General features: G+C 39.8%; 1 protein-coding gene and 1 long non-coding RNA gene across 4 annotated transcripts; one reads left to right on the top strand and one right to left on the bottom strand.

The window, feature by feature from the left end:
* The first annotated feature begins 389 nt into the window (after positions 1–389).
* Positions 390–5578, top strand: SMN1 (survival of motor neuron 1, telomeric). 3 transcript variants are annotated; one of them, XM_053968742.1, is made up of 9 exons: positions 390–453; positions 534–605; positions 693–818; positions 1086–1286; positions 1667–1813; positions 2759–2830; positions 3336–3446; positions 4313–4398; positions 5016–5578. In XM_053968742.1, exons 1-8 carry the CDS (start codon positions 415–417, stop codon positions 4367–4369), a joined length of 825 nt encoding a protein of 274 aa, XP_053824717.1. In that variant the 5' UTR covers positions 390–414; the 3' UTR covers positions 4370–4398; positions 5016–5578. The 3 variants fall into 3 exon arrangements, with proteins under 3 accessions (XP_053824717.1, XP_053824718.1, XP_053824716.1); XM_053968743.1 differs by having other exon boundaries at positions 1086–1259; positions 4313–5578; XM_053968741.1 differs by having other exon boundaries at positions 4313–5578.
* LOC128802412 (uncharacterized) lies at positions 4476–7983 on the bottom strand. The gene is made up of 3 exons (XR_008435418.1): positions 7899–7983; positions 5969–6117; positions 4476–4562 (listed from the first exon to the last, which is right to left on the bottom strand). It is a non-coding gene; the product is annotated as an uncharacterized LOC128802412 (long non-coding RNA).
* Positions 7984–13463: the final 5480 nt, after the last annotated feature.

The following is a 13463-nucleotide window of genomic DNA, read 5'->3' as shown; positions in this document are numbered from 1 at the left end:
CTCTGGGTACCTGTCTTCGAGGTATTTGTGTGTTTTGATGAGGTCCTCTCTGAGTCTTCTCTTCTCTGGACTGAACAGGCCCAATTCATGCCGTCTCTGCTGAAAAGAGATGCTCCAGACCCCAAGTCATCTTTGTGACCCTTTGCTGGACTCTTTCCAGTAGCTCCTTATCTTTCCTGTACTGAGGAGCCCAGCACTGAACAGAGCACCAACTCCTTTGCTCACTTTGTCGTTGGCTCGGTCCTGGCTCCCGCTCTGCAGCTCGCCAGCGCGGGTTTCCCGGCTGAGTAGGCGCAAGGACGCACGCAGAGGGCGGCGGCGGCGGCTCCCGGCGGGCGCGCGCACGGCCGCGCCCCTTCCGGCGGCGGAGCGGGCCCGGGGCTCGGCGCGTGCGCGGCGGGCGGGCGCGCGGCCATGGCGGACGCGGTGCTGTTCCGGCGCGGCACCGGGCAGGTGGAAACGGCGGGACGGGCTGGGAGCGGGGCCGGGAGCGGGGCCTTGCCATGGCGCTAAAGGGTGTGTGGTCTCCCCAGAGCGACGACTCGGACATCTGGGACGACACGGCCCTCATCAAAGCGTACGACAAGGCGGTGGCCTCTTTCAAGGTAAGGGGTCGGCGCGGCCGTGGCTGGATGCTGGGGCTGAGGCCGCTGGCTTGGCATTTATTGCTTTTCTCCTTTCTCTTCCCTAAGAATGCCTTAAAGAATGGGGAGTGCTCGGAGCCTTCAGACAAGCAGGAGCAGCGCCTGGTGATAAAGAGAAAAAACCATAAAAAGAACAGAAATAGAAACAAGAGCAATACAGCGCCTTTGAAACAGGTCGTCTCACTTGTAAATGCCAGTGGTACTTGTACTGCATGTTGTACTTCCGTACTCAGAAGTTGCTGCTTCATCACCTTGAGAGTAACATTTTGGGATGGTGGTGTAGAGTGATAACGTTATAAATTTCAGGTTACATAGAGGAATTTCAGTAAATACAAAGGAAACACTGTAGGTGGGATCTGTCTTTCTGGACAAAAAGTAGCTTAGGAAGAGGTTCTGTCCAGCCGTGTGGATATTTACATGCTTCCCTTGCTTCTCTTGCAGTGGAAAGTCGGTGACAGCTGCAGTGCTGTTTGGTCTGAGGATGGTAATTTGTATCTAGCAACTATTGCCTCCATCAACCAGAAGAGAGGCACATGTGTTGTCACTTACACAGGATATGGAAATCAGGAGGAGCAGAACCTGTCTGATTTACTTCCTCCAGCCAGCAATGAAACAGTAAATGGGATGGGGCATTCTGGGGAGGTGAGGGACTTTTTCATTTTTCTGTAAAGAGTTGGGAAAACAGGAGAATCAACTTCTTTTGCTATGTCTGGTGGCATTGCTGGTGTTCAGAGTGAGAAGCAATGCACAATTCTGTTGTAAAAAGACACAAGCTGATGGAGAGAATGAAAGCATCCCTTTATTTCTTGAACTCAGCGTGGAAGAAAGGGAGTGGGCAACAAGAAATTCACCAGTGAAAGAGCATAGCTAAAATGATGAGCAAATAAAGTTATTCCTATGTAGGACTGGGAGGGCTGGAGAGAGGGAAGGATGTGAATGGGACTTTCCAAGCTTTTTTGCACTAAAATTGCTTTTGTGAACTCCTCTTTAGTGCATGTCATAAAAATGTCTTTGTCTTCTAGAATGAAAATGAGACTCCGTATTCAACAGATGAAAGTGAAAAATCTTCCCAGTCACCTCGAAACAAAAACAACTGCACAAAAGCAAGATTTTCCCCTCAAAACTTGAGATTTCCCACACCACCACCGCCAGCCCCAGGCCTAGGAAGGGTAAGCTCAATTAATTGAAATAATTTATTTAGCATTGCTAAGTGTGGTATTATTGTGAATCCTTAGACAATATGATGATATTTATCATTGTCTAGAATTCAGTTAGCAGCATTTTGAGAATGGATGTACAGATATGCATGTCAGTCAATATCTGTTGGTGTGCCATTTTGTAATTATCTGGCCACTATATAGTCCTTCTGCAGTGCTGCTGTCTAGTGAGGAGAACCTTCTGCTCCGTAGCTAACACGTGCTTTCCAATTGCTTTTTATCTTAAAAGAGGGATATTGTTCCCTGCATTCTGGTGCTGTGATTAATGACAGTGCTGTTGATGTTTTAAGATTTTGTGTTTTCTAGCCAATTGGTATGTTTCGCTTCATAGGACATTGAAGGCAATAAAGGTGATGTCCACATGTCATAGAGCCTCTCAGCTGTAGCTGCTCTCTTGAATCAGGAGTGAATGGGGTATTGATACACCCTTCAGTTTTCCAATTGTGTAGGAGTCTAAATAATAGTGCAGCATTATGCTTTCTTAATAAGGTTTTATTTTATCTTTTTTCTGTTGTGTCAATAGATTTGTATCTAGATCTTTATTTAAGGACATTCATTAGCACAATGGAATTTACTCAACTTTTGCCCCATCCGCACACAGGAGCAGGGAAATTATCTGTTCGCCTGTGTGAATATTTGATTTGTTTCTTCCTGATGAGAGTGTGACCATTGACTTCCACTTAGGAAAGCCTTTTAAAAATGTTTGTATTAACCCAGAGCTGTGTTTCAGCAGTGTTTACCTCAGTGACATGAGTAATCTTAAGTTGTACTTCTGAAGTTATGGAATGTGCCTCAGAAATAGCTATTTTCATTATTATATACATGTCTCTTAAGTAAAATGCTAATACCCCAAATTCCCTTTTAATTTATACTTTTCCACTTTTTTTTTCCATGTAGTCTGGATCAAAATTCAAGGCATCTCCATCATTTTTATCTTGCTGGCCCCCGCCCTTCCCAGCAGGACCACCAGTAAGTGACAGAAGAATGGGGAAGATAAGTATTGGTGATCTCAGGTTTTCTCACTGAATGTGCTCACTGCCTGTGTTTTTAGAACACATTTGTTCTGTTTGCCTGTATTTTTCACGTATTTGTTTAACACATTCAGTTCCAAATATAATGATAATCTAATGTACAAGGTCTGATTTGCACTCATTTCTGTGACAGTGAAGCTGTTGGTAAGAATACCAAGGGATAAACTATTTGAAGAAACGACACTTTATGTTAACAGCATTCAACTGAAGAAGATAGTAACACTTTTTGTGTACAGTACTCCGGTGAAGCTACGGGAGTCTTGTTTTTCCTAGGCTTTGGAAATTACATGTGTTCAGCAAACATCATCTCTGATTCCTATTCAGAGAACAAACTGAGGATATGTTCCTGTTTTTCAGTTTTATGTTTTAATATTTTAGAATTAGTTGCTCTCTAATCTGGGAAACACCATATTGAAACAGACATTTCCTTTGTGATTCCTTAGTTGATTCCTCCTCCACCACCCATGAGGCCAGACTCTGCTGAGGATGACGAAGCATTGGGGAGTATGTTGATAGCCTGGTATATGAGTGGTTACCACACTGGATATTACCTGGTATGTGCTGCTGTAGTTTTGAAGTGTCTTGGTAATTTTGCACTGCTGTTGGTGCTCCTGTTTGCTGCAAGAAGCCATACAGGAAAGGCTGCTTTTTTAGGTCTCTTATTCTGATTTACAGTCACTACATTTAAGGGTGTTTTGTATTGTATAAGTACTGAGTTGGGTAGAATTCACGCGAGCCAGCATATATATATGTGTATATATAGATGATGTTTTAGTACTTTGTTCAACTGGAGGGGTCCTGTCAGGTACTTTTATAACCAGTGTTTTACAACCATTCTAAAACGACCAATTCTGTCTTTGTCAACAGGTGGAGTAAATACAATTATTTTTCAATAGTCTTCTATGTATTTTCTTTCAGTATGAGTGGTAGTATCACATTTAAGATCAGATTTGTCATTTCTGCAGAGATTGTTCATCAGTAATTGTTTAATGTCATTGTGAAGGTTCAGTAGAAACTGTCAACATAGTTGTGAAAATTTGTGACTTGTATTATTAATTTTCATCTGTGTACTTATGAAGAAAGAAAATGATGTGATGAACTCTTTGCACTGAGGAAGTAGGAAAGGGAGGATTTTGTGGTTCAGATGACTAATAGCTGTGGATTGCTTTAATTTACTTTCAGAGTAATATATACAAGTATATATTTGAAATTATTTTGTATAGCCTCTGATTATAAAGAGCACATGTAATTGGGCTTTTATAATTTCTAAACTGCCCATTCTGATTTCCAAAGAAAGTTTAAAACTGCTTGTGATTTGTAGAGGACTGAAAAAGATTGTCCAGAAATGGTTTTGTTCTGCAACTAAAGCTTTTATTTGCATGTTGGCCAAACCGAGATTTTACTAAATTGTATCCTGTAGGGTTTAAAACAAAGCCGAATGGAAGCAGCGCTGGAGAGAGAAACACATGCAAAGTAACCACATATCCACCATTGCTCTGAAGGATTGTAAGTATTGCAGCTTTGTGGTAAATGAAGATACAGTCAAGTTTTGAGCTCCCTTCAGAAACCTCTTGGCTTTGGGACTTCCATCCACTCTTACGGCTCTCTGAAAAGACTACTTCTGCCAGTAGTAATCCCTTCTTTGCAGCTGTGGAATTGTATTTTTGTAGCTAGAATGAAGGAAAGTATTCATTGTTCCGATGAGAGTTTTAACTACAGCATCTGTCTACTTAACAATTAACAGTGCAGCTTATTTGAATTATTAATAGTTCATAGTGGGCTGTTCTGGGAGCAAAAGGTTGTAAGTGAAATGGATTTTTTTCATCTGTGTTTCCTTACACAGATAGGAAGGTTGTAGCTAAACTTTGTTTTCAGAAGAAATTCAATTTGGTAATGTTGAGCAATTCTGTTCTCAGTACTTCGGTACCTATGCTTTTATTTGAAATGCTTTGTCCAGAATTCTCCAGTGTATTGTTCACTTCCTTATAAAACAAAACTATATTCTCCTTGGGAATTGCTTTCTAATTTTCTGTGACAACATGTAATTTCTGTGTAATTGAGTAATTCTTTGTGTGTTTAAAACAAAAAGCTCTTTTATACTAATTCTTGCTTCTTTTTTAAAGCCAGGTACAAATCTTTTCCACTGAGAGGTGTGTATCACTTATGCATTGGTGGTTGATGGTGAAGAACTGAATTTTATCAAGACAATTAGTCATAACATTTTCTTAACACTGTCTCTGTTAACAAATAACATCAGACTAGTAATTAAATGTGCATTGAAATGAGCTATTTCTTAAGGACCTCTAGTCAAATGTATTTCAAAAGCACTGCAGCAACAGAATACTTTTCACTTCCCTGAGGCAATTTCAGGTTTTCTCACCACATGATAGATTTGACTCTTTTGACCCCATGTGATAGATTTCATATATCTCTCAACATGTTTCAGACTTTCTGTCTGAATGACAGCACCAGAACTATTGATTATGGAATCCTCTTAGGAGAGACCTATGGCAGCAATGTGTTTTACAGTGGCCACTGGTGGCACTAGCATGGGAAACAGTGTACTGTCATAGTAGGAGGGACATCTTACAGGTCTGATTAGAATCATGAAATATGACAGCTTTTTTCAGGAAGGCTATTGTCTTGTGTCAAATGTGTGAATAAAGTTCTACTTCTTAAACTTTGAGTTTAGGGATGTAATTTGTTTTGGGGTGGTTTTTGTTTTGAGCTTCCATAGGCATCTCTTGGCTGGATGAATGGCTGAAATACAGCAGAGACCCTTGATGTGTTGCCTTTTTCTGAGTTCCATTACTGAAAGCAAATTAGGGAAAGCCTGTGGAAACGTAAGTATGGACATAGGTTTCAGCCCTTACAATGTAGGGCTGAATTTTACTCTACTCTACTCTTAGTAGAGGCTGCCCACAAAACTGGGCAGTAATTTAGTTAATGCCAGTGGTTTGCTTAGTGAAATACAGGTGTGAACTTTACTGCATTCACTTCCTTTTCCTACTTTGGTTATGTGTCAAAAAATCAGTTTTCCCACAAGTAATTGAGCAAAAAAAAAGACATAACTTACCTAAGCTACTTTGAAGGCACTTTTTTTTTTTTTAATTGTCTAGGTGATGTAAATTAAGACTGATTGCAGTGAGGCAAAGGTTCTAAGTCATCTTTTCAGATTGCTGAAGAGGCAGAACTGCCCTGTGCTTCAATCAGTTGTGTTGGTGTCTGGCATTGTAAGAAAAAGTGGTCTTCATTAGCTGTAAACACGAGTAAAATCTAGCATACAGTTTTATTGCAGTTCTGACTTCAGTAAAGGGGCTTATATTTTAAACAAAGGATTTGTGTAAGTGATTTAATTGCAAGCAAAACTACTGCATAGAATGTTAATAAAAGGGTGTACAAGAAAGAGGCAGATGATTCACACATGAGTGCTGACTGCACTGAGAACTCCCAACAACAGCTGACCACTGCCAGGATATGTGACCTGGAAAGGTCCCTTCTCTCATCCCCACTGAAGATGTGAGGTGGTATAGAATAATCTGGGACTCCTAGTCATGTCCTTTCCTGGCTGCTGGGAAAATTAACCCTATCCTGGCTGGAACCAGGACAATATTTATTTGCAATGGAGGTGTATAGTTAATAATATAAGAAGACAAGGGAAAAAAAAAAAAACAAATCCTAACACATTCAAACTTTTCTAGGCTTGAAAAATTGGTGAAAGGGGCAAAACCCATTGCCAAGGTAATTTTGAAGTCCTATACTATAGATCCTTCATCATGATGCTAGACATTTTAAGGGCCTCTGTATCAAGGACCCAACCCACCCTTGCTGTTGTCACATGACCAGACAATCAAGGAACAGTGATGAAAAGCAACCATTACTGGTGCTCTGGCTGTGATCTGATGTATGAACATGTGGATAATGGCCACTTCTTTTGAAGCAGACACATTAACAAGTATTGTAAAGAAATTTTAACATAGTGATTTGCTAACAGAGTTTTCCAAGCTTCTGGAAGCCTCCATAGTTTGCTACTTTCACTGCAAAATTAAACAGGTATCAATAAGGATTTAAAGATGCTCCAAAGGTACGTGAAACATGACCAAATAAACAGTGCAGATGAGGTATGGTACATGAAAAATAAAAAAAGTTGCTGCTAGGTTGAAAAAAATAGAACTTTGAACTCTACACATTTGAGCATTGTGATACTCAGAGTGAGGAGACTGATAAAGGATACTCTAGCGAGTATATCAATGCCTAGTAGAATAAGATAATGGTGTGTTTACAAGTGTTCAAATACCACTCTTACAGAACAAAACAAATAAAACACACATTTGTGCAGCCACTGGAGGTCAGACATCAGATCAGCTCTGCAGAGATCGAGTTAACCAAGCATAACAGTCTCCCTCAGGCCTGAGTACCATTACATGAGCTTTCCAGCCTTGCCTTTATGGTCAGCCTATGTGCAAGATGTGACTCCTGTAATTAAGTCACTATAGTGAAATCTATGTCAAAACTAAAGGAAGATAATATGACAGACTTGGCATTTGTTTACAGAAAAAAACACATTTTCCCTGGCCTATGTATAACATGGTAGTTTTAAGACTATACTAGAAAAGAATTAAGTTTGAAAAACATTTTGGAAATACAGAGTTTTAACAGCTAGGGCATATATAACTAGCTGTAATAACTAGCAACAAAATTATGAAGCTCTATTTTAAGTCAGTCTATTTTTCCACTACTTATTTTTCATGTAGCTTCCACTGCTTTGTAGAAGGGGAACTAAGAAGGCAATAGAGGTCTCAGCAAAGTCTAATATGTAAGCATGCTGAATACACTTTGAAAAGTAAGACATATTTTGGGCTGTGTATAGAACAAACAGAAGTAATAGGTATTAAAAATGACAATTTGCAATTGTTGTAAAGTATACAAACAGAATATTAATTTATCCTGAAGCAATGCCTTCTCTACTCAGACACTTAATTTGAAATTCTCTCCTTTAAACTCACCTACTTCTAACGGGCTGTCATCCTGCAGTCACAGGATAAATGGGAAGCATCTGATGTGCAGCATATGTAGACACTGCTAAACCATCAGTTTGGCTGCAGACGTTATTCTTTTACCCTGCAGGAAGGATGAGCTCCTTCAGATTAAGAACAATTTTATGTTGCAGAGAGATGACCTTTCCTGTTGAAGATTAAACAAACATATATATCCTGGATATTGTGCCAAAGAGTGATGGCAGCAGATCCAAATAAAAAAAATCCATTAAAATTTAGATTTTGGGCAATAGGTTGCTATCTGCTTTCCTTTCTCAGGTCTGCCCCTGCTGTTGTTCATTCTGTAACTCAAGAAGCTTATAAAAGTCATCAACAGAAAAGGCAAACTGTATCTACAGAGAGGTGTAAAAGAGGCCTCATGAGTACTCCAGAGACACAAGGAATTTTCTGTTGACAAGCTCAAGGCACCCACAGGAAAGGAAGGGGAGGGGGGACAGGGTAGAAACAAAGGGTAATCCTCCCTTCTCAAAATCCAATCCATTTCAACCTTCCCTTGTTCCCTATAAACCTGTTTTTTTTTTTGCAGGTGGACAGTGTTTGGCTTTCAGAGGTGCTGAACACCTCTGATTCCAGTTGAGGACAGCCATTCATCTAATTTAGCTCTTCCCTCTCGGAGCTGAACACAGGCCCTTTCTCATATCTGCTTTGTGAGACCTGATTCAATGTTACTCTCCTAGTAACACCAGACAAATAAGTAAGTGTCCAGATACATGCTTTCTCTTTTCTAAAAACCCTTCTTGCCACTCTTTGCTCTGGCTTTCACCTCATACAGAGCTAGGGCAATTTCATTTCAGTTTCCTTGTCACAGTTTTTGCAAAAGTCATTCTCATTTTTCAGCTGCATTAGTCTCCTAATGGAAAGCCAAGACAAGATTTTAGCTAGGCACCAGGACTGTATTGAACCTCTGTCCCACCTGCATTGTAAAGTGGATCTTTTACTTGTCTTGTATTTATATGGCTAACTGGCTTGGTTCAAGCTTATGTAAAACACCTGGCTTTAGTAAGAACAGTGGTTGGTCAGACTCATCCATCCTCGAAGATGCTCAAGGTGAGATCACCCTTGCAATCAAAGATACTTGATTAGTTAGGAAAGCATTGGCTTGCTACCACATTCTCAAAAGCAGGGACAGAACCAGATTGCCAACATCTTGGGCTTTCTGGAAAACAAAACAAAATCTAGGGCTGAGAGTGGATCCAGCCACACCTGAACTTCTTTCTCAGAAGGAGTTTAGTAGGTAAGCAGGCCCTTTCTGCACTTCATGTCTCAGCAGGAGGATCTCCCTGATAAACTTTGTCTGAAGCTCCCATTCTGACTGTGACAAGAAAGCATCATTCAAAAAACTGAACCTTTTTTAACAGAGAAAACAAAAGGCTTAAAACCTCTGGCAAATGAAGAAAATAAAATCAGACAGGCTGGGTTAAAAAAAAGAAAATGTCTGAGAATAGCTAAACTAATTTAAACCTTCTTCCAGACAGCAGAAACAAAAAGTCTGTGAAGAGAACTTGCAGAGCCATCTGCTAACCAGGCTGTAAAGGAGCCTTTCCAAAGGGACAGTATAATTGCAGAAGATTTGAAGTGACATTCTCTGAAATACTTTTATTAATGTCTACTGCAGACAAATTCAGGGAGATTCCCATTGTCTAAATCAGAAAAGGGGAGAGCATATAGCAGAAGGTAGATCCAAAATCAAAGCAATTATGGCTCAGTAGGGAAAATATATTGCAAATTTTTCAAGAGCAGTCTGCACCTCTGGGGTAGAGAAAGAGACATTATATCTGTAAGCCTGGCATCTGTTACAGACTAATAAGCATAAAAAATATAATTATGTGACTGTAAAAACCCACAATTGATCCACATCTTAAACAGTGCATTTGAAACAAGTCCCCTCAACTCAAAAAAATACTGCATTAGAACAAGTAAAGGTGCAGGCAACATAGCAAGAATGATAAAGTAGAACAGTTTTTGCCTGAGGATTGAGTGAGTTGCCTGTATTCTTCATCATGAGGATGAGAGCATTTATGGAGGATACAGTGCATTGCCAAATGATGCATGAAAATAAAATGTGTACTCATTCAAGTGCTGTAAGTAGGCTCGTGCCATTATATAAATCAACAATCCCTCCCAGCTTTGCTTTGAATTACCTGTAAAGAAAAGCCCAGCTCTGGCAAGTAAATCAGGGTTTGTTCCTCTGGCACAAAGCAGCCATCTCTCAAAGGACTGCATCCTGCACACAGTATCTGTTAAGTGTCTCTGCTGGGTTCTTCAACTTCTGAACATGAATGCCATACTTTGAAATATTACCCACACTTTTGCACAGGACAAATTCACAAGGGGGACAGAATTTCTTGTGCTGTTCGCATGGGGTACATCTAACCATCATAATAAATAAAACTAACCCACAGCAAAAACACTGCACACTAGATTGAACAAGGGTATGTGAAAAAAAAGCGGCAGTTGCCATTTCTGTCAAAGACCATGATGAATGAGATGTATAGGACAAAAAGGACTTTATCATACTAATTTCTCATGGTAGGGTTTTAACTCTTCTGCAGTCATTTATGGACTTCCTGGAATTCTGTCTCCATGTATTTGCCTAAATTGACAAAATCAAAGACTACATGTGGGAATCAGTGTGAAACAGAAAGATTCAGCTCACATATTTGTTAATTGCCTCTGCTACAGGATCTTTTTTGACAGTTTTTGAAAAAACAAGACTACTAAATTACATTATGCACATGTTCTAGGAAACATTCATCGTCACCTCTTTTTCCTTAGTAACATGGTTTCTACAGGTTATAAAAAATTGATTTTAGCTTACTAAGAAGAGATAAGGTAACTGCAGAGATGATATCAACAGGCATATTATTAAATCTGACTAGCCAAATTGAAATTGCTGTGAACTCTAATTGACTACTGTAATTTAAAATGACAATAGCAATATTAAGGTGTTATAACCAAAATGGAGGGAAAGAAGAGACATGAGATTTGAGCAAGATGATACAGGCAATTAGCAGATCCAAAGAACTTCAGCCTGTAATTTAAAAACCTAGAGCGGCCTCAGTGAACCAATACACCTCTCAATCTTAATTCTTCCATCTCAAAGCCATTACTGAGTGTTGATAGCACATTTTGAATTTCTGCTTAGAAAGCAGATTAAAAAAAAAAAAACAGGTGGCAAAATGTACAATTCTGTCATGTTATTAATATTGTGGTAAGACAACGATAGAAAATATTTTGCTCTGCAATGGTTCAGAATTGCAGACAGAATGTAACAGACATGTCTGCAGTTCAGCTATATTTATTCAAATTCTGCTCCCTATAAGTCTAAAGAGTTTTGTTTTCTCAAGTAATTGAGGGATCTTAAAGATTTATGACATTTACCAAACAAATTAATCCTTCAGAAAGTGATTCTAAATCGAGGATATCAAATCTGTTAATTTTTTTTACTGGCTATAAAAGTCACATTTCTCTCTCATCCAAATCCCAAACCAAAAAGTGCTATGATTGTTATAAAAGTCTTCTAGTCCTACTGTATTTTGAAAAATTACTGTGGTGGGTTGACCCTGGCTGGACAAGAGATGCCCACCAAAGCTGCTCTGCCCTACCCTCCTTAGCTGCACAGGGAGGAGGAAACACAATGACAGGCTTCTGGGTCAATATAAGGACAGGCAAATAATTATTCACCGCTTACTTTTGGGCAAAATGGACTTAAAGAGAGGAAATTAATTTGCTACCAAATTAAAGTATGTAAATGAGTAATAAACCCAAATCTTAAAATACCTTCTTCCCACCCTTCCCTTCTTTATGGACTTCACTTGCAATTTTCTCTACCTCCATCTCCCACCAATGCAGAGAAATGAGGGCTGTGGTCAATTCATCACACAACTCTACTGCTTCTTCTCCATTGGGGGAGGACTCCTCACTTTTCCCCTTCTCCCGTGGGAGACATTCCTCCATGAACTTCTCCAGTGTGGGTCCTTCTTTACGACTGCAGTTCTTAAAGAATTGCTCCAGTGTGGGTCCCATCCACAAGGTGCAGTCAGTCCTTCAGGATCAGGCTGCTCCAGCATGAATCCCCCAGAGGGTCATAGGTTCTACCAGCAAGCCTGCTCCAGGATGGACTCTTCTCTACATGAGGCACAGAACCTGCTACAGTGTGGACCTTCCACAGGTTCATAGCCTCCTTCAGGCATCCATCCACCTGCTCCAGTGTGGGGTCCTCTTTTACTCCTATTTTAATGAATGCATTTTCAGCATTTCCACTCTTGGAAATTAGCTATGAGTGTTGTTAGAGAGGGGAACTTCTATTTCTACAAAGAAAATGTAAACTGGAAGGAAAGTGAAGGTTCTTGCCTTTTTGAAATCCTCTCCTTTCTATATGGCAGCACTGTCTAGTCTCAAAAATTCTTGCCACACCTGCATCCTCAACCGCACCACAGGGTGTCTTTCTCCAGCACTTTTAAGTCTGAAACCTTTGACACATCTTCAAGACCTACAAGAATTTCTCACAGGCCTCCTAATAACGTTATTGATTGACTGGTCTTATGGCAGATAGAGTAAATAAGGAAATAAATAAGAATTAAGAAGGTTGGAGCTTCCCACAAGCAAGGGAGACTTGAGAGCCAGTGAATCCTAGTCAGAGAATAGGTGGAGGGAAGATTTCCTCCATACTGCTTTAAATACACAGGACACAGATGAAAGTCTTTATACACCAGAGAAATACTGCCTTAGTAGTGATTTTTTCAGGAGCTGGTTTGAACTGCTCTACCAATGACCAGGGTAGGAAAGAACAAACCAAATTATCACTGTGACCACAAGCTAATAATGGAGTATATGGCTGCAATTTCAACACTGTTTTTACTTTCAGAAATAGAAGCTGGGTAGAGTATGTTATCTTGGTATCTAGCAAGAGAATAAGGAAGATTTGAAGTGTTCTGACAAATCCCTTTTATTTCCATTAGAAAATACTGACTGCAAAGATGAAAATATTACCAGAAAACGCTGTCTTAAGAGGCTGTCACCAGCATCACAATATGTAAGAGCCAGATGCTTAGAGCTTGGAGTGGCCTACTAGACCAGAACAAACACTCTATGTCCTTTTTCAGCTAGTTTTTAGTAATAGGACTGCAACCACCTGACAGCACAAAGGGTTTATAGGCATTGTTTGACTCAGCACAGAATGAGATGCAGATGCTCAACAGTAATTTTTCTGACAACACAAGAGAATGACTGCCCTCTATCCAGCATGCAGGCACTATAGAAAGAGCTTACTAACAAGTAAATTAAGACTGCCTGAAAGAAGTGAAAAGTGGCATGTATTGCTTATATGAGATGAACATGAAAAATTGAACTAATGTAAGAGGAGATGTTTGGGTTTTTTGCTTGTTTCTGTGTTAAGTTTCAGCTGTTATATTGCCATTTCTAATCTGACAAAAAAACAAAGCTCAAAAATTAAGTCATATACACCCAGAACAACTCAGTCACAGTTGTATTGACAATCATCACAAGGTGACT

This window comes from Vidua chalybeata, chromosome Z (genome assembly GCF_026979565.1).
Source record: "Vidua chalybeata isolate OUT-0048 chromosome Z, bVidCha1 merged haplotype, whole genome shotgun sequence".
NCBI classification, from domain to species: Eukaryota; Metazoa; Chordata; class Aves; order Passeriformes; family Viduidae; genus Vidua; species Vidua chalybeata.
The sequence above is the reverse complement of the archived record's forward strand: the minus strand, read 5'-3'. Positions and strand labels throughout refer to the sequence as shown.